Source organism: Saccopteryx bilineata, chromosome 3 (assembly GCF_036850765.1).
Source record: "Saccopteryx bilineata isolate mSacBil1 chromosome 3, mSacBil1_pri_phased_curated, whole genome shotgun sequence".
Classification (NCBI taxonomy): domain Eukaryota; kingdom Metazoa; phylum Chordata; class Mammalia; order Chiroptera; family Emballonuridae; genus Saccopteryx; species Saccopteryx bilineata.
In genome coordinates this window covers 31129343-31149740 of record NC_089492.1, presented here as the reverse complement: position 1 = coordinate 31149740, position 20398 = coordinate 31129343, and the positions used below count along the sequence as shown (strand labels likewise).

The window sequence follows — 20398 nt, the reverse complement described above, 5'->3', positions numbered from 1 at the left end:
CCTGACCAGACAACTCATTAATTAGGTGAAAGCAATAGAGCGGACGTTTGCGTCTTGTCTGGATTTGGGAGCAGCCAGCCCTCCCTCAAACCCTGAGAGCTGTGAGGGAAGAGCAGAGACTCTGGCAGCCTGGGGCAGGCCCAGGAGTGGAAGTGCTGACTACCAAAAAGAAAGCCAAACACATTTATAAAAATAATTTTTCCTAGCTAAACGGGTTCATCTTGATTTAAAATATACTGCTCACAAAAATTAGGGTAATTTCAAAATGAATACGATGCAATAAGAAAAACAGAAGCATTTGAATTTTTGTTATTAAACAAGAACATCAGAAAAGCAAACTATAAGTCAAAAAAGGTTGCTCGGTTATGCAAATGAGATGCAAACCCAACTTTGATTTCATTGGTGAAAATGCTCTATACAAAAGGCTGAGAGTACTGGAGTATCTGCACGTTCCCTGATCCCCTAATTTTTGTGAGCAGTGGTATTACATTTACAAAGTGCAATAATAGCTGAGAAGGAAAATACACAGAAGCCACATAATATAGAGTAGATCACACAGGTGCAGGTTCTAATCTTTGTTATTTTTTAGTTGGTGACCTTGTTCAAGGTAAGTGCCTGTTCCTAGTCTCAGCATTTCTCATCTATTACATAGGATCCCAGTGTCCTTCTTGTGTGGCAATTTTGTGAGGATCAAGTAAATGAATGGATATGGAAATATCTTCCTGGGACTCTGGAGTTCCTTCATGATCTGGGCTGAACTGTGTTCCTTGCCAACTGTCAAAGACGCCAGGGTTTTTGACGGCTCGAACATGAAAGTTGTATTCCTTTTCCTGTCACCTGCTTTTCACTTTTTAACACAAGTGCTGAACACTAAAAGAAAATATCAAGGTATGAAAAAGGGAAACTTCAGGCTTTGAATTAAAATTCAAACTAAACACACCTTCCCGTCTTTTCCTTCCCAATTCACATCAAAACCCTGGTGAAGTTGTACCAAAAAAATGTGCAAAATCTATAGCTGTGTTGAAAACGAAGGAGGAGCCATGGCTGACTGCAGGTTCTGAAAGTGTTTAGGAAGCCAGCAAGTAGATGAGATGGCAATAACTAAAGAGGAAGGTAGAGGGTGCTAGAGCCTGAACTCAGAGCGGAGAGAGTCAGGAAAAACATTCTTCCTGAGGTGCAGAGGGGAGTTACAGGGGGCGGGGAAAGTCAGTGCTCTCACTGAGGGCCAGACCTGCTCAGAAAACACACCTACACAGCAGCAGACGATCCCCACACCAACTCTCTAATCACCTGAACTCTCCAGGCATGAATACCAATAGCCCAGGAGCACCAGACACTTGGGGGGAAAAAAAACCAACACAGAAAGAAGGAACAAGCTATTAAAAAACTGTAAAGTTGACTCAGCAAAAATCAGGGGTAATCCAGGAAACAGAAGAATGTTTTAAAATCTTCATTAGTATTCTTCAAGAGATCACAAAGATAACACATCTATTTAAATAGAACAATAAGCCTGACCTGTGGTGGGGCAGTGGATAGAGCATCAACCCAGAACACTGAGGTCTTCGGTTTGAAACCTGAGGTCACTGGTTCAAAACCCAAGGTTGCCAGCGTGGGCACAGGGTCACCTGCTTGAGCTGGTGGTCGTCAGTTTAATCCCCGGTCAAGACATGTATGAGAAGCAATCAATGCACAACTAAGTGGAGCAATGAGTTGATGCTTCTCTCTCTCCCTTCCTCTCTTTCTCTCCCTCTCTAAAAAAATAGCTAAATAAATTTATAAAATAAGAAAATAAAAACAATCAACTGTGGGAGAAAAAAAGGTATCAGAGAATAAGAAAGTTCTCTTTCAAATAAAACAAAAGACTATTGGAAGGGCAGAAGAAGTAAACAAAATCCTTTTCTAAAATATAGAGTAAAAATTAAAAGACTAGGTGAAAATAGTTCAAAGATATGGAGGATTAATTCAAGAGGTCTGATGGAGTTCAAAGATAAGGAACAGAGAAATTAATATGAAGGAACTACTGTAATATAAGAAAACATTTTCAGATCAGTCTTCAGATTGAAACAGGCCTCTGAACACAAGTCTAACGTTCTCAAGGTCCATTCATGTTGTCATAAATGTCACTATGTCATCATTTCTAATGGCTAAGTAGTATTCCATTGTATATATGTACCATAACTTATCCAATCCTTTATCGAGGGACATTTTGGTTGTTTCCATGCCTTAGCCACTATGAATTATGCTGTGATGAACATGGGGGTGCATGTGTCTTTATGTACCAATGCTTTGGAGTTTGGGGGGTATATACCCAGTAGAGGAATTGCTGGGGTATATGGTAGTTCTTATCCTTAATTTTTTGAGGACCCACCATACTTTCTTCCATAATGGTTGTACTAATTTGCATTCCCACCAGCAGTGAATGAGGGTTCCTTTTTCTCCACAAACTCTCCAACACTTGTTATTCCCTGTCTTGTTGATAATAGCCAATCTGACAGATGTGAACTAATATCTCATTGTAGTTTTGACTTGCATTTTGCATTTCTCAAATAGCTAGTGAAGACGAGCATCTTTTCATATCACTGTTGGCCATTTGTATGTCTTCTTGGGAGAAGTGTCTGTTCAGGTCCTCTTTCCACTTTTTAATTGGATCATTTGCTTGTGTGTTGCTGAGTTTTGTGAGTTCTTCATATATTTTGGATATTAACCCCTTATTGGAGTTTTTGTTTGCAAATATCATCTCCCATTTAGTTGGCTGACTATTTGTTTTGTTGTCAGGTTCTTTGTTGTGTAGAAGCTTTTTAGTTTGATATAGTCCCATTCATTTATTTTTTCCCTTACTTCCCTTGCCTTTAGGGTCAAATTTATAAATTGTTCTCTACAGCCAAGATCCTATGCTTAGTACCTATGCTTTCTTTTATGCAATTTATTGTTCAGATCTTATATTTAGGTCTTTGATCCATTTTGAATTAATTTTTCTGCAGAGGGACAAACTGTAGTCAAGTTTTATTCTTTTGCATGTGACTTTCCAATTTTCCCAGTGCCATTTATTGAAGAGGCTTTCTTCTCTCCATTGTGTGTTTTTAGCTCCTTTGTCAAAGATGATTTGTCCATATATATGTGGTTTTATTTCTGGGCTCTCAATTCTGTTCCATTGGTCTGTATGTCTGTTTTTCTGCCAATACCATGCTGTTTTGATTATCATGGCTCTAAGGTATAATTTGAAGTCAAGTAGTATGATACCTCTGGCTCCATTCTTTTTCCTCAGGATTGCTTTGGCTATTTGGGTGTTTTTATGATTCCATACAAACCTGGTAATTTTTTGTTTTATTTCCTTAAAAAATGACATGGGGATTGCATTAAATTTGTATATTGTTTTGGGTAATATGGCCATTTTAACTATGTTGATTCTTCCAATCCAAGAACATGGAATATTTTTCCATTTCATTTGGTCTTTTTCAATTTCTTTCAGTAATGTTTTGTAATTTTCAGTACATAGGTCCTTCACATCTTTTGTTAAATCTATTCCTGGATATTTTATGATGCTAATTATTTCTAAAAAAAACTCGAGGCAAAATATAAGATTTAACATGAGCTAAATTATTCATTTTTTAAAATTTAGAGTCAAGTGATTCTGTCAAAAATTATGTCACTACTTACAAATTTATAGAATTTTAGAGGTAACCACCAAAAATCACTAGTTCCAGGACTGAGCTGAGGGAGATAAAAGATATTTACTTTTCATTGAGTACATTCTTGATCATTTCTACTCCTGGCATGTGTTTTTCTTTTAATAATGATTGTAAAAATAACAAAATGATGCCCTAGGCGGGTGGCTCTGTTGATTAGAGCATTGTCTTGATACACAGAAGTTGCAGGTTCAATCCCCAGTTAGGGCACATACAGGAACAGATCGATGTTTCTCTCTTTCTCTCTTTCTCCCTGCCTCTCTCTCTCTAAAATCAGTAAATAAAAAATAATAATAACAAAATGATGATAGTGTTTTGAATAAAAAATTTAAATATGATATAAGGCCTAAAACCAAAACCAATTAAATATAAATTTGATATTCATGTTTTCCAACTTCATAAATTGATTTCTTCTTTAACAGAGCTCAGAGTAACCAAAAATTTGGGATGTGGGGTCATGTGGACTTGAGCTTGAATTTCAAGTTTAGCACTTACTGGTAAAGTGATCTTGGGCTTAATTTACCAAACTTTCCCAAGTCTCAATTTCATCAGTCACAAACAGTGATAAAATTTAACTCTGAACCTAAATTTAAATACGACAATTAAAAATGATAATGTATATTAAATACATTGCTGAGATAATAGATAATAAAACATGAAATAAGATAAAGTATTAAAATATATATTAAGCACTCAACAAATGTTCATTGTTATAAATATTAACACTCATGTTACTATCTTTTGGGTTTATAGATGGCAATTCAACTCTAAAATCAAACTTAATAGCATTGTATTTCAAGACAACTACAACAGAGAGAATTAATAATCGAATATATTTTATGTCTGCTGGGACAGTGATTTTGAAGCTATAATATGCATATTATTATGAGGTTCTACTATATTCTGACTCAGTGGATCTGGGATGGGGTCCAAGGCTGTGCATTACCAAAAAGCTCTCAGGGGATGTCATTGCTGTGTTCTAGGGACCACACTCTAAGTGGCAAGGCCCAGATGATAGAACGGCCTGGCAAAAGTATTTACAGATAGGAAATATCCAAATTATAAATCTGTTTCTTATTTAAATAAGGTGACATGAATAGATTTACATTGGGTTTTTTTTATGTTTATAAAGTATATTAGGTAGCCTGACCAGGAGGTGGCGCAGTGGATAGAGCATTGGACTGGGATGTGGAAGGACCCAGGTTCGAGACCCCGAGGTTGCCAGCTTGAGTGCAGACTCATCTGGTTTGAGCAAAGCTCGCCAGCTTGGACCCAAGGTCGCTGGCTCAAGCAGGGGGTTACTCGGTCTGCTGAAGGCCCATGGTCAAGGCACATATGAGAAAGCAATCAATGAACAACTAACGTGTTGCAACGCTCAATGGAAAAACTAATGATTGATGCTTCTCATCTCTCTCCATTCCTGTCTGTCTGTCCCTGTCTATCCCTCTCTCTGACTATATGTCTCTGTAAAAAATAAATAAATAAATAAAAATTTAAAAAAATTTAAAGTATATTAGGTAATAATGAGTACAGACAGGGTAAGTGAATCTTCTGTAAAAGGTATGGTCCACCAGCTTTTTTCACTCTGTACTCCCCAGGGGTCTGCCCTTGGACTGGCTGGAGCAGTCACTATGTGAATGGTTTGGTTCCCAGCCCTCCCCTGCTCCCTTCTGGTTCCTGTTTTCCAGGTCCTGTTTGATCACATGCCTTGATCACATGCCATGGGTCACATGTCAGGAATGTGAAATCTCCCAGGCTAATTGACTTCAAGAGCTCTGCTACCTCAGTGACAACTGTGCATTAGAGCATTCTCATAGGTGCTCTTACAATGTCTGACTCGACCAGAACATTTAGGGTGACATTTTAAATTTTCCTTTGTATTTGTAACTCCCTTGGAAAGGAATTTAGCAATATCCAAAAAATACATATGCATTTATTTACCCTTTGAACCTGCTCTTCCACTTCCAGAACTCTACCCTGAGGATAGAATTGTATCATAGGCAGAATAATAGTACCCCAAAGACATCCATGTCCGAATCCCTATAACCTCTGAATATGTTACGCTACATGGCAAAGGGACTTCACAGTTGCAATTAAATTATGAACCTAGAGGCAGAGAAATTATCATAGGTCAATCAAATGGCTCAAGGCCAAGGGTCCTTAAAGTAGAGAAGAGAGCCAGAAGAGGGGATTAGAATAATGCAATGTTCTCCACCCACCACTGCTGGCTTTGAAGACGAAGGAAGGGGACATGTTATAGTAAACATGAAGCCAAATTAATATAAAATGTAAAAAGGAAAGTAAGAGTGACTTAGGTGTAACCAGCTTATGCCCTTTTAAGATAACTCCATGTGTTTGAAATGTGTACCAAGGTTTAGAGTGTCAAAATTGATAATGAGTGTATTAATGCAATTAGCTATACTCATGTGTGACTTCCCAAGATAACTAAGTAAGCAAGACTGTGATTAAAGTTGAAATTCCCCCAAGCATGTAACCCGGAGATAACATATGTGTTGAACCGTGATCATAAGAGGAATTTCCCTAAGTGTGTTACTCTATGTTAAGAAGAGTAGCTAAACCATATTTAAGTAGCTGTGATGAGGATCAAGTCAGTCTACCGAGACTTCAATGCAGAATCCGCGTCACCTACCACAATCATTTGGCAACTGTCGCAAAGCACTCAACCTCTCCAGGAAAGTTCGTTCCGGGCCCCACCCAAGCAAGGATCTAGACTTAGCCAGCCACTCGTCTTAACTGTGAGTGAATTAAAGGCTATGTCATTTAGCTTGCTATGAGTTTCTTTGCCTATTCAATTGACTCATAATTACATTCATTTTATGTTATGAACAACTTAACAGACCCAGCTATAACTTAATTATAACTGATTAAATAGCTTACCATGACAGGACATGAACTGAGAAACACGTATCATCTCTAGAAGCTAGGAAAGGCAAGGAAAGGTATTCCCCCTAGAGCTGCAAGAAGGAACCATCCTGGCCAAAACCTTGGTTTTAGCCCAGTGAGACCAGACTCCTGATCTCAAGAACCACTAGATAATAAAAATTATGCTGCTTTAAACCACTAAATTTGTGGTAATTTGTTAGAACGACAATAAAAAACTAATTCATCTTTCACAAATATGAATAAGGCCATTACTGTGGTTCTATTTGTAACAGCTTAAAGATTGGAGACAACTTAAATAGCCATCATTAGAGACTAACTGAACAAATACAGAGGCGCACTCCACACCTGTAAGATAGAACGAGGGGAGTCTCTATACCAGGGGTCGGGAACCCATGGCTCGCGAGCCAGATGTGGCTCTTTTGATGGATGCATCTGGCTCGCAGACAAATCTTTAATTAAAAAAATAATAACGTTAAAAATATGGCCCTGGCCGGTTGGCTCAGCGGTAGAGTGTCGGCCTGGCGTGCAGGGGACCCGGGTTCGATTCCCAGCCAGGGCACATAGGAGAAGTGCCCATTTGCTTCTCCACCCCCACCCCTCCTTCCTCTCTGTCTCTCTCTTCCCCTCCTGCAGCCAAGGCTCCATTGGAGCAAAGATGGCCCGGGCACTGGGGATGGCTCCTTGGCCTCTGCCCCAGGCGCTAGAGTGGCTCTGGTCTGGGCAGAGCGATGCCCTGGAGGGCAGAGCGTCGCCCTGGTCGGGCGCAGGCGGGAGTCTGTCTGACTGTCTCTCCCCGTTTCCAGCTTCAGAAAAATACAAAAAAAAAAAAAATAGAAAACATCCTCATGTATTACAATCCATTCATTTCCTATTGCTCATGTTCATGGTTGCAGGTGGCTGGAGCCAATCACAGCTATCCTCCAGGACAATACCAAATTTTTATTGGATAATGCATAACGTACACAGGTCATTGTATGGCTCTCACAGAATTACATTTTAAAATATGTGGCGTTCATGGCTCTCTCAGTCAAAAAGTTTCCTGACCCTTGCTCTATATCTATATTAGCTGACTTTTAGAATATATTTTTGAGTAGGAAAAAAAAGTGAGAACACTATATATAGTATTTTACTTTTCATACAGGAAAAAAAGAAATAAAAATATACATATATTCTTTTTTTAATCAAGAGAAATACTATAAAGGTAGGCTACAAATAAATTAATAATTACTTCTCTGAGAATACTTTTGTAATATATAATGTTGATTTTTGGACCATGTAAATGTTTTACATATTCAAAAAATAAATTAAATTTAGAAAATAATTTAAAACAAAGTTAAAAGACTCATACTTGAGTTTTCTGTCTACGATTCACATTCTAGAACCTTCCCTACTCTTTTACCTGCTCCTATTGGAATTCTATCGTAGAGCGAATTTAATACCCAAGACCAAGAAACTGTTTCCTGGTAGATCTGTCAAAATTGTAGCTTGCTGGTGGGTTAAGATCGACCACTTCTGCTGAATGTACAGTTTCTTGAATCATATTGTGACATTATGGACCTGACTGTCTGTAATGGTACATGATTTAACAGAGCAAATAATTATAGAACTCATCTCATAGGGTTAGCAACAGTGCCACCTGGTGGCAAAAATCTAATGATGTAACTTTAAAACTGCTGTAGCATTCTTTTTGAAATGGTGCTCTTTTGATTGAAATTACATTATATATGGGGGTGGGATGGGGAACAACCAGAAACAGTTATTGGTAAGACCTTATTAACTCCTGTGCGAAACCAAATTTACTCTTAACACAAGATACTAATGGATTACGTTTTAAGATGCATTCGGTTGCCTTTTCCTTTCCCCTCTCCTTCCCCCAGGCGAGTTGCCTTTGCCTTTCTCTCTCTAAAGCTCCAAGGGCCCTTCTTCTGCCTCTGAAGCTCATTTCCTAAGCTTATGCAGCCCAGCTGGCTCACTTCTACCACCTCTGTCACTTTCTAAGTAAACTTTCATAAACTTTTTTAATAGCATGGGTCCACATATTATTATTATTATTATTATTATTATTATTAAGTGAGGGGGGAGGTAGAGAGAAAGACTCCTGCATGCACCCCGACCGGGATCCACACAGCAAGTCCCCTACCAGGCATTGAATGCTCTGCCCAACTGGGGCTGCTGCTCAGCTGCTCTGCAACTCAGCTCTTTTAGCATCTGAGGCAAGGCTATGGAGCCATCCTCAGCACCCAGCACCAACCTGCTCGAACTATTCAAGCCATGGCTGCAGGAGAGGAAGAGAGAGAGAGAGAAACACTCAAACCAACCAAGCCACAGGCTGTCAGAGGGGAAGAGGGAGAGAAGGGGGAGTAGGAGGGGAAGAGAAGCAGATGGTTACTTCTCACATGTGCCATGACTGGGGATTGAACCCGGGACTCCAATAAATGGGACATGTACTTTATCCACTGAGCCAACTGGCCAGGACCCTTCCTTCATTATTTGGAAAAAAAAAATGCACTCAACTGGCACAAAATCCTTACTGAACCTTCATGGAACAAGAACCAATTTTGAAAAATGTATTTTAGCATCAATTATAGACACACTAAACCTATTTTCATAATTTTATAATCTATATTGTAAAAATGCAGACACTTTCAGTTTAAACAAACAAACAGGATGATTTATAAGACTATATCTAATTATTTGGGTTTCTAAAATTGAGATAATAGAAACTACAACACATCTAAGAAGGGTCTAAAGCCATTGAATAAAGTGCATCTTAATAGGTTTTCATCCTTCCTTAACAAGTACTAGCACCTGAATAAAATTATTTCTCCACCCAATTCTTATAAAAAATAGGTGATTTTCGCCCTGGCCAGTTGACTCAGCGGTAGAGCATTGGCCTAGCGTGCGGAGGACCCGGGTTCGATTCCTGGCCAGGGCACACAGGAGAAGCGCCCATTTGCTTCTCCACCCCCCCCTCCTTCCATTCTGTCTCTCTCTTCCCCTCCCGCAGCCAAGGCTCCATTGGAGCAAAGATGGCCCGGGCGCTGGGGATGGCTCTGTGGCCTCTGCCTCAGGCGCTAGAGTGGCTCTGGTGGCAACATGGCGACACCCAGGATGGGCAGAGCATCGCCCCCTGGTGGGCAGAGCGTCGCCCCTTGGTGGGCGTGCCAGGTGGATCCCGGTTGGGCGCATGCGGGAGTCTGTCTGACTGTCTCTCCCTGTTTCCAGCTTCAGAAAAAAAAAAAAAAGAAAAAAAATGCAAAAAGAAAACAAAAAACAAACAGGTGATTTTCTTTCATGAAGACTATTTACATATCAGTTGAACTAAAGAACTGAGGCAATTAGGCAATTTGGGATAAAAATAACTTTGGTTTTAAAACTGTAATTGTCATAAAAATACTATTTGGATAATTGCTTCAATTGCACCAACACCCAAGTTGTTATGAGAAAAATCAATTCATTTAAAAAAATCGTCGAGCCCTGGCTGGTTGGCTCAGTGGTAAAGCATTGGCCTGGCGTGCAGGAGTCCCGGGTTCAATTCCTGGCCAGGGCACACAGGAGAAGCGCCCATCTGCTTCTCCACCCCTCCCCCTCTCCTTCCTCTCTGTCTCTCTCTTCTCCTCCCGTAGCCAAGGTTCCATTGAAGCAAAGTTGGCCTGGGCGCTGAGGATGGCTCTGTGGCCTCTGCCTCAGGCGATAGAATGGCTCTGACTGCGGCAGAGCGATGCCCCAAGATGGGCAGAGCATCACCCCCTGGTGGGCGTGCCGGGTGGATCCCGGTCAAGCGCAGGCGGGAGTCTGTCTGACTGCCTCCCCGTGTTCAGCTTCAGAAAAATACAAAAAAAAAAAAAAAAAAAATCATCGAGACCCATTACATGCCCTGTATTACCCTGATTCAGGTACTGAGAGCAATGGTGGAAATGCCTAAGAGATAGAGAAGCTTCTTTAAAGTTAACTGGAGAGTTGGCATTTGGACATCAGATTAGAAAATGCGCTTCTAGCGGTGTAAGGGTGGGGACTTGTGGCTAAAGGAAATGTTGTGAGGTTCCGAGGATGACAAAGAAACAACCTGAAGGAAAAGAAGCAATCGCGAAGGTGGGCAAAAGAGAGAACAAAAATAGACATGCATAAGGATGAGAGAAAGCAGGGAGGATAGCGAGAGAAGAACAGGTGTGGAAATTCATGCGCAACTTTCTCAGAAGCAGAAGAGAGGCTGCAGGTGTTTGACCTTCCTCTTCAGCTAATGCAGAGTTGTAAGTGAGGTGGTGGTTCGGGAATTACCATCTCTCCTTGCGTCTGCTATCACCCTTGCTGCAGACTTGCTCATCACATGCACGACGTACAGGGGACAGTTGACGGCACTGGCGATGGTGATGGCTCTCAGCGTGGCCTCTGCCTCTACCGCTTCCGGACGGCACAGCTCATGGCCCTCGGGACCTGTTATCCCCAATGCCAACATCTTCTTAGCTCCCTAAAAAGGCAGCAAGAACATATGCAGGTGCAAGGAAGGTTTACTAATGACAAATGCCATCACTGTATTGTAAGAGAAGTTCACTGACAGGTTTGTGTATGCGTGTGAATGTCTGGGTGTACACGGTGTGTGTGTAGTTGGTAAAAATAAATTTAATTCACTGACAGCATATGTTAACTTTTCATATTTAACCATTACATTATTTTGATTGAAAAGATGAAAAAGATATGAGGTTAGTTCCAATCATTCTTTGAAAAACAGTATTTATATTTAGGACTTACTGTTTTAATAAAACAAACATATGCTAATCCCTAAAATTAGATCCTTGTTGAAGAGACTCATGGTATTATATTATGTAGTTAACTCTACTTTTTACTGCAACAGTCTTCACTGCCCTCTCCCCCAACCCAATGAATGATACTGGGCCAGGTATTTCCACTCTCCAAACTGTTCATGTTTTTCTTACAAAAAGAAGCAGGAAGTCAAGAGCGTGAGTGGGAAGATGGCTTGCCCTGTGTCACACAAACACAGCGAGAAGTGGGAAGTCAAGTGTAAACTGGGTCTGATTGAGTTTACAGCACGGGCCCTCCTCCCGTGATCCTCCACCGCCACCTGGCCACCCAGCCTCCATCTCACTGACTTAAAGGGAACTAAGATTAGGGGGGGAAAAAGCTAATATAAAGGGTAAGAGACAGCTCTCCAAATCTTGCAGACCGCACACCCTTCGGGCATTAATAATGGAACTAACATGAGAAATAAATATCATCTAGATTCCTCCAGAGCACTTCTGAATACCCCATTTCTGAAAAGAGTGAAATTTAAACAGCTACCTAATACACCGCTTAAGTCGTCAGGGTAAGCTGATGTCCACACTAGTATTCTGAACCAGCAACTAAAAAAAAAAAAAAAAGTGCTGGGCTACACAAAGAAAAATAGTTGTTTTTATAACAAAATGTGTTTGTGATCTAATGTTATAGCTGGTGTGAAAAAGAAAAATTCTTATTCTAATGCCTATACCACCTGAATAAAACCGAGAGCAGACACTGAAGTAAATGAGACTGAGAGTTTCCAAACTGCAGAACAGTAGTTTCCTCCAACGCGTTACATGAGGTGACCTACGTAGGGCCCATCGTCTTCACCTTTACTGATGGTGGTTCTCATTCCCGGAGAAGCTTCAGAAGGCAGTTCTCACCTCTGCGATCAGGTCTCCGTTCTCCGCGTGCACCTGCGCGACCGCCCCGACCTCCTTGCACCGGGAGAAAGCGGCGTACAGCTCCGGGTCTCGCAGCATGTACACATCCTTATAGGCCATAAACATCTTGAAGGAGTTCACACCTTTATCCTGGGTAAGGACTTTCATTTCCTCTTTCACCTAAAAGGAAACAGCAACAAGAAAATGTCACTGTTTGATTTAAAGATAATTTTAATATTTTCCAAAATGTTGCATTTGGAAGAGAATTAAGTAATGTAAGAACAGTTTATTTCCAGAAAAGGGGCAATTAATTAAGGCCTTGGTTAGCCCCCACTTAAGACCCCATTTCATCTGTTGCTATGATACTTTTAAATCACAGAACAGTTCATCATTTTCTCCGAAGTACTTCAGTTCTGTACTTGGGTACAAATTCTCAATATCTATGTCCTGATATGAAGAAATTATTCTAGAAGCGAAGATAAAGTCCTGGGGTGCCAACAGAAACAACTGTGTCTCTAGAAGGAGTCAAAGCGAATGTGAAGTAAACGGTTTGGGCTCAAATCCGAAACCTCGAGGATGAGTTCACAGAGAGGAAGCAGGGGGTGGAGATCGGCCCATCAGTAGCTCCCAGGAGGTGATGGACTCTGGACCCGTCGGAACCTCAGGCGCCTTCAGGGTTGACAATAGTAAGAGACAAGTAAAGACCCAAACTAGCCCAGTAATCACCATGGCAGAGGCTTACCAGTTCAGGTCACAATAGGGACCCAAAGCTTCAGAGGATAAATTGATAGACTTGACCAAATAAAATTGTTTAAATTTCTACATGGTAACACACACACACACACACACCCAAAAATATAACATACCGTTGCTCTGAGTTGATAAAAAACTCCTTTAACTTGATAAGGAGAACCATAACTTTCCAGGTGAAAAATGTCACCAACAAGTCAAACTAAATATACTGAAGTGGGCAAAAATAAGTTTGCAGTTGTAATAAAAAGAAATAACACATTAATTAATAAATAATAAAAGAATAAACTGTTGCACATACTCACAACCATATATCTACTTTTGCCCTGCCCTGTAAATGACTAATCAACATGAAAATAATGTTAACTTTGTACTGGTTAAAAGGTGAAAATAAAACAATAAATTTTTTTCAACTGAATCAGCCAAGTTTAAAAGTGATGTTATTACATGTTAAGTTACCTGAATCAGCAACATAGCATCACCTTGGAGCTTGCCTGAGATACAGAATCTCAGGCCCTACCCAGACCTACTGTCATGGGTTGACTTGTGTCTCTCCAAAATTCATATGTTGACCCCTATCCCAAGTACCAAATCTGACCTTATTTAGAAATTGGGACATTGCAGATGTCATTAGTTAAGATGAAGTTATAAGGGTGAGCCCCAAACCAATATGACTGGAGTCCTCATGAAAAGAAGAAAGTAGACCCAAGCACACAGGATGAAGGCAGAGATCGGGGTGATGCTTCTGCAAATCAAGCAAGGCCACAGATCACCAGCAGACCAGCAAGGCTGGTGGGAGGCGTGGGGCAGTCTCCCTCACGCTCACGGCCCCCGGAAGGAACCAACCCTGCCAACACCTTAATCTTGGACTTCTAGCCTCCAGAACTGTGAGAAAATACACTTCTATTGTTTAAGCCCCCCTGTTTGTGGTACCTGGTTACAGTAGAACTAGCAAACAAATATCCTCACTGGATGTAATCTATACTTTAACAATCTTCACCAGGTAAACGTTTGCATACTAAAGTGCGAGAAGCACTAGGAAGTGCAAAGCATCATCACTTTTGCTCCAATAAAATAAGAGGGGAGGGAAGGGAGAGGGAAGAGGGGAGGAAATGAGGAGGTGGAAAGACCCTAGAAGCATAAAAAAGATCAGGTGCATTGCTTAGAACGGCATTTTTGGAGAAAATGTCACATTAGCTGTGGACAGTGAAACTTACTATTATATTTGCTGAACTATCTGTTAAAGATTGATTACTTGTTTTATATTAACTTGGTATCTAAAGCCCAACTTTTAGGGAAAGGTGGAGGCATAAGTCACATGGTAACAATAAAGTCACCCTTGTGACCCCTTTCTGGTAAAAAAGATTTCTGAACGAAGTCCAATGTGGAAAACAATGTCAATTTAAATTTACAAGTAAAAATTTCTTCCAAAGTACACATATAAATTTATATGAGAAACGGACACATTTTAACATCTCTCAAAACTGTTTTCTGTATCCAAATCCCATTATCATTTCTGCAGAGCAGAATGCCCAGCAGACAGGGAAGGCTGGCTGAAGCTCCATCATGGATAGCTTTGACTGGGTGGGGAGATGAGCAGAGCCATGCAGAAAGAGCTCTGGCTTAGGATATGCTGGGACAAGGCTTGAGATCGTCCCGGTCTGTCCCTTTTTCTCTCAAGTGCACAGGAGAGGGGGACAGGGCCAAGAGTGGGAATGGAAGCATCTAGTTTTAAATGGAAATTTCCTTGGCTTTTCTCCAAAAATTAAACAAAGTCCTGGTCTGTGGAAAAATGCCATTTAAAAGAGTATAGGAGGCCTGACCTGTGGTGGCACAGTGGATAAAGCGTCGACCTGGAAATGCTGAGGTCGCCGGTTCGAAACCCTGGGCTTGCCTGGTCAAGGCACATATGGGAGTTGATGCTTCCAGCTCCTCCCCACCTTCTCTCTCTGTCTCTCTCTCTCCTCTCTCTCCCTCTCTCTCCTCTCTAAAAAAAAAAATGAATAAATTAAAAAAAAAATTAAAAAAAAAAAAAAAAAAAGAGTATAGGAGGCCCTGGCCGGTTGGCTCAGTGGTAGAGCATCGGCCTGGCGTGCAGGAGTCCCGGGTTCGATTCCCGGCCAGGGCACACAGGAGAAGCGCCCATCTGCTTCTCCACCCCCCCTCCTTCCTCTCTGTCTCTCTCTTCCTCTCCCGCAGCTGAGGCTCCATTGGAGCAAAAAGATGGCCCGGGTGCTGGGGATGGCTCCTTGGCCTCTGCCTCAGGCGCTAGAGTGGCTCTAGTCGCGACAGAGCGACGCCAGGATGTGCAGAGCATCGCCCCCTGGTGGGCGTGCCGGGTGGATCCCGGTCGGGCACATGCGGGAGTCTGTCTGACTGCCTCCCCGTTTCCAGCTTCAGAAAAATTAAAAAAAAAAAAAAAAGAGTATAGGATGTTGAAGCTGAGGAAAAGGGAAGTCAGTACTTTTTAAAATTACATATTATGAATTAAGTATTAGAAAAGTATTAATTATTATGAAGGATTGTTGCTATTATCTGTATATGATTATTAAAATTTTTGTTTTAAAAATTGACAATACTTCACAGGAACTAGAATTCAAAAGGCCCAAAAGAACATGCAATGAAGTCTCTTCTCCAGTTCTGATCTCCAGTCACCCACCAGTGTCTTACGTTTTGACATGACCAATTTCTTGATCTAGTATAGAACAAGGGCTAGGGAGCTCAATGGAAGAAACAGGACCCCTAGGTGGTTCACCTGGTCACTCCACCATGTCACTGCTACGTGAAGGCTGTAGTCGCAGCAGACTTTGGGATCAGCCCAGCTTCGCCAGGTCTCGAAGGCCTCGATGAGGGAGCTGCCCTTCTGAGGAATGGCAAAATCGATGATCATGGTGGTGCCTCCGGCCAGAGCAGCCTGGAATCACGAGAGGGTTTCAAAAGGCGAGACGTCAATTTTATCCTTAAGTCATGTACCTTCTTGAACAACATGCATTTGCAAGCACCTGTGCAAACTTGATGGGTCCAGGAAATTGCACAAAGATGCTGCCTTTAAAAGACCCAGGACATAAGTAGACTTGCCATAAATTAAACTTTGAAGGATTAAAACTGCTGGGGTTGCTTCTGTAAAAAGAATGGCATGTCTGACGAGATTAAAATGGCTCTGATCCAAAGAAAACAGAGGGAAGACTATCAAGAAGAAACAAAAGGGAGAAATAGAAAAAGACTCAAATTTTTTCTTCTCTAGAAAACTATATTCATCATTGCAAAATCCCATTTTATTACATTCAGTCTTGGTGAATTGTATCCCTTTCTACCCTGTGAGCCATGCAAAACTCGGGGAGACTCCACGTGGTTCCCACCGCACCTTCCTTCATCACAACCTATGACAAATGATCCCTTCACCTTCCCTTAATTTCCATCTGTTCCCTCCAACCCTTCCACCTGCCTGCCTCTGGTCTTCCTTCAGACCCTTCTCACCCCTCACCTGACCTTTAGTTCTCCGGTTTCGCTCACATTCGCTCCAATACACACCCCTCATCACAACTAGAGGGACGTTCCAAAGCACAGATGTGACCACTTGACTCTGAAGCTTCGTACTGAATTCTTCTCACTGCCTCTGGAATAATGTTTAATCTTCTTAGCATGGTCTACCAGGCCCTGCAAGATCTGCCTCAGCTCTCATGTTCTCTTTCGCATATTGCATTATATTACATTAGATTACAAATAGTTTTAAAACTAAGTTATTAAATCAAGTGTCTTTTGCTGCTTATTGAAATGGATTTTATTTAAACTAGAATAACAAGGTGGATAATGAGCTTTTAATTGTTGCATTCAAACAATGCAGGTGAAGGAAACAAACCAGTTCCGGATTAAGCATTTTATACTCCTTAGCTCATTTAGTTAAGTCTTGTTACAGCCTTGAGAGGTAATAATTGCTTTCCATTTTACAGAGAGTATACTGAGGCTCAGAGATGTCAAATGACTCTCCAAGGCCGCACAGCTGGTAACATGAAAGTTTCTTGGAGCTGGAGGTCTTACGTTCAGCTTGCTCTGGGCCTCAACCCCAGGCAGACTGTTACCCCTTCTTTGATCTTCCAGCTAGTGTGATCTGTTCTCCAGCCTGGGACCCCAGGTCATGAAATATCTTTACTTAGAGAGATGCTGAGGTTGGCAAAAATCAATCACGAATTTAAGAAACCAAAAGTCATATAAATCCCATCAATCTATCAATTATAAATTCACAAATGAAATGCCATTTTATTAAGCTCGTGTGACGTTCTTCATTATGACATTCGCTAATGAAATAACGTGCCCCTAAAAGGCTGGTAAGGAAGGACCATACTGGTGCTTCTTTGCCTTCACACAACTATCACCCAGGGGATAATCAGCCTTTGCCAGCAAACCAGCGGGTTAGAACACTACAGTCCCATGCATCTTACATATTTTCAGTATTCTTTTCATTTCTTTCAACATCAGATGCTTCTAGATTCACTTCACAAAATGTTCTTCCAGTTTTAACATTTGAAGAATGAGAGCTTAGAGGAGGGAGAACAAGTAAAAGATGAAAAATTCTTTCATATTCCTACATAAAACTTAATTATTTCCTTTGTTTGTACTACTTTTTTACTTCACTTTCTATTTATTTGTAGTTAGCCAAACAAAATGCTTTTACCTTTTCTAATCTGAGCTCATATATCAATTCTTTCTCTTTCTAATTACCTTGGCTGTTCTCTCTTGAAAACCTTCCAGTTTATCTAAAAGTTTCTTTTGCTAAGAAGAGAGCATGTACCATCTCGGTTGCAAATATGATAGAATATAAATTGAGATGAACTCTAACCAATTTTACATAACACAAGATTGTACTTAAGAATGTATTAGGTTGTGGCCCTGGCTGGGTGGCTCAGTGGACCAAGTGTCATCCCGTCATGCCAGAATTCACAGGTTAGACCTGCAGTCAGGACATGTACAAGAAGCAATCAGTCAGTACCCAACTAAATGGAACAACTAATTGAAACAATGAGTTGATGCTTCTCTCTTTCTCTCTCCCTCGCCCCTCTTTCCTCTTTTTCTCTCTCGCTCATCAATGGGAAAAAAAATAAAGAATGTTTTAGACTGTAAACTATTACTAAAAGAATCCCAAGCATTTTCTTCCTTTTTATGGTTTCACTGAATTGTCATTTCTAAGCTCATCCTGAAACAATTGACTTTGTTTCACTAAAATCAATCACAGGACTTGCTCCATCCACCCAAGAAAAACAAAAGATGTTCAACAGTACATTTGAGCTGCAGGGAGAAAAACACTAGCTGAATTTTCATCTTTCTCATAGTCACTAAGACTTACAAAAACAAGTTCCATCACCCCAATTTATGTTTCAACTCAAGAAGCACATTCAGCTTTGTAAATTGCACACCACATTGCCTCTCCATACTCATCTCCTGGTCTCCCCAAGTTTGAAATATTAATCATACCATCATCCTTCCAACTCTGTGAACCAGACTTAAGAGTCACCCTTGAACTTTACCTCTTTTCCTCACTACATCCCCAAATCCAACCCGTCAGTGATTATATCAGCAAGATGGCAGCATAGGTGAACACAGTACTTGACTTCTCCCACAACCACATAAAAATTACAACTAAACTAAAGAACAACTATCATTCATAACTGTCTGAAATCTGGCCGAAAGGAAATCCTTCAACTAGGGATTTAAAGAAGCCACATGGAGACTGACAGGAGGGGTAGAGGTGCGAAATGGGCTGGTCTCACGCCCATGTGCGGCAAATAAAGACTGGGAGGGATACCTTAGCTGCAGACGTCCCCCTGAGGAGCGAGGGGTCCCAGACTCCCTATCCCAGGGTTCCAGTGCCAGAAACCTTTTTTTTTTTTTTCATTTTTCCGAAGCTGGAAACGGGGAGGCAGTCAGACAGACTCCCGCATGCCCCCGACCGGGATCTACCCGGCATGCCCACCAGGGGGCGATGCTCTGCCCCTCTGGGGCATCGCTCTGTTGCATCCAGAGCCATTCTAGCACCTGAGGCAGAGGCCACAGAGCCATCCCCAGCGCCCGGGCCATCTTTGCTCCAATGGAGCCTCGCTGCAGGAGGGGAAGAGAGAAACAGAGAGGAAGGAGAGGGGGAGGGGTGGAGAAGCAAATGGGCACCTCTCCTGTGTGCCCTGGCCAGGAATCGAACCCAGGACTCCTGCACGCCAGGCCGATGCTCAACCGCTGAGCCAACCGGCCAGGGCCGCCAGAAATCCTAATCCTAGCATCTTCTAGGAAACTTTTACACTGTTCTCCAGAGATTCTGATTCAACTGATGCCATTTCATTTTTGTATGTCTTGTGCCCATTACAGTGACTATATTCTTAGATGTTTAAGGGAGAAAGGAAAGGAAGAACCAATGAATTTCCTCTAAAAGCTCTGAGTAGGAATAATTATGATGGTTCATTTTACAACAGCAAAATGGAAAAGCAGTGTAATTGCATGTTAATATGAGATTTCAGTTCTCAAAAAATATTGCCAGCCCTGGTCGTGTAGTTTTCTGGATCCTTCTATGAAAATGTTAATATGAATTGTAGACTCTGAGCACATTGGAAAACTGAATGCTCAGTTTTGTTCAAAGCCAATTTCCTAATCAGTCTTAACTAAGACTGATAGATATATGAAACTAGAAAGCCCGGCAGTCATACGAAATGACCGCTGTTCTAGATATTATAAATTGTAATTAAAATGATTTGTGCAAAGGTGTCTGCTAATTCAAACTGAATTACCCAGGGCAGGCGGCGAGGACGCCCCTTTGCTTACTGCCCCATGGGGTTTCCCCCTTCTACTTGCTTAATTGCTTAAAGTAGAGTGCAATGAAGGAAACCACTGGCGGTACATTTCTTAAGAGTCACCGCTAGCTCAATAAATAAAGGTGATTTAAATAATAAAATGTTAATTCACATGTCAAAGATCTCTTTGTACACAACATTTCTTGTGTAGATCTTTCCATCATTTTAAAGCTCACCTTGCAGAGGACCATCAATTATTTTTAATTTTACGTTCATTATTTCACGAACTCTTGAACAGGCAACATAAAGTTGACCGTGTCCAAATGCAGGCTCAGGTAAAAAAATGCCAACGCGCTTAAGCGTTTGGCCCTGAGACTTATTGATGGTCATAGCAAAGGCAAGTTTTACAGGAAATTGTCTATGTCTCAATTGAAACGGCAACCCTGTTTGAGATGGAGCCAAATCAATTCTTGGAATGACATGTATTTCACCTTTAGAGAAGCCAGTCAAAGACTTAGCTATTATGACATTATTTTTCAATTGGAGAACCTCTAGTCTTGTATCATTGCAAAGACCTCTTCTGATGTTAAGATTTCTTAACAGCATAATAATTGCTCTAATCTTT

The 20398-nt window shown here is 41.2% G+C and overlaps 1 protein-coding gene across 1 annotated transcript in view; it reads right to left on the bottom strand.

The window, feature by feature from the left end:
- The window catches only part of DPYS (dihydropyrimidinase), a 95826-nt gene that overhangs the window by 54316 nt on the left and 21112 nt on the right, over nt 1-20398 (bottom strand). Inside the window, exons 2-4 of the mRNA XM_066265840.1 lie at nt 15756-15914; nt 12251-12430; nt 10869-11058 (exon numbers count right to left, since the gene is read on the bottom strand). Of these exons, the coding sequence (XP_066121937.1) occupies nt 10869-11058; nt 12251-12430; nt 15756-15914 (529 nt within the window). The remainder of the gene's footprint in view (nt 1-10868; nt 11059-12250; nt 12431-15755; nt 15915-20398) is intronic.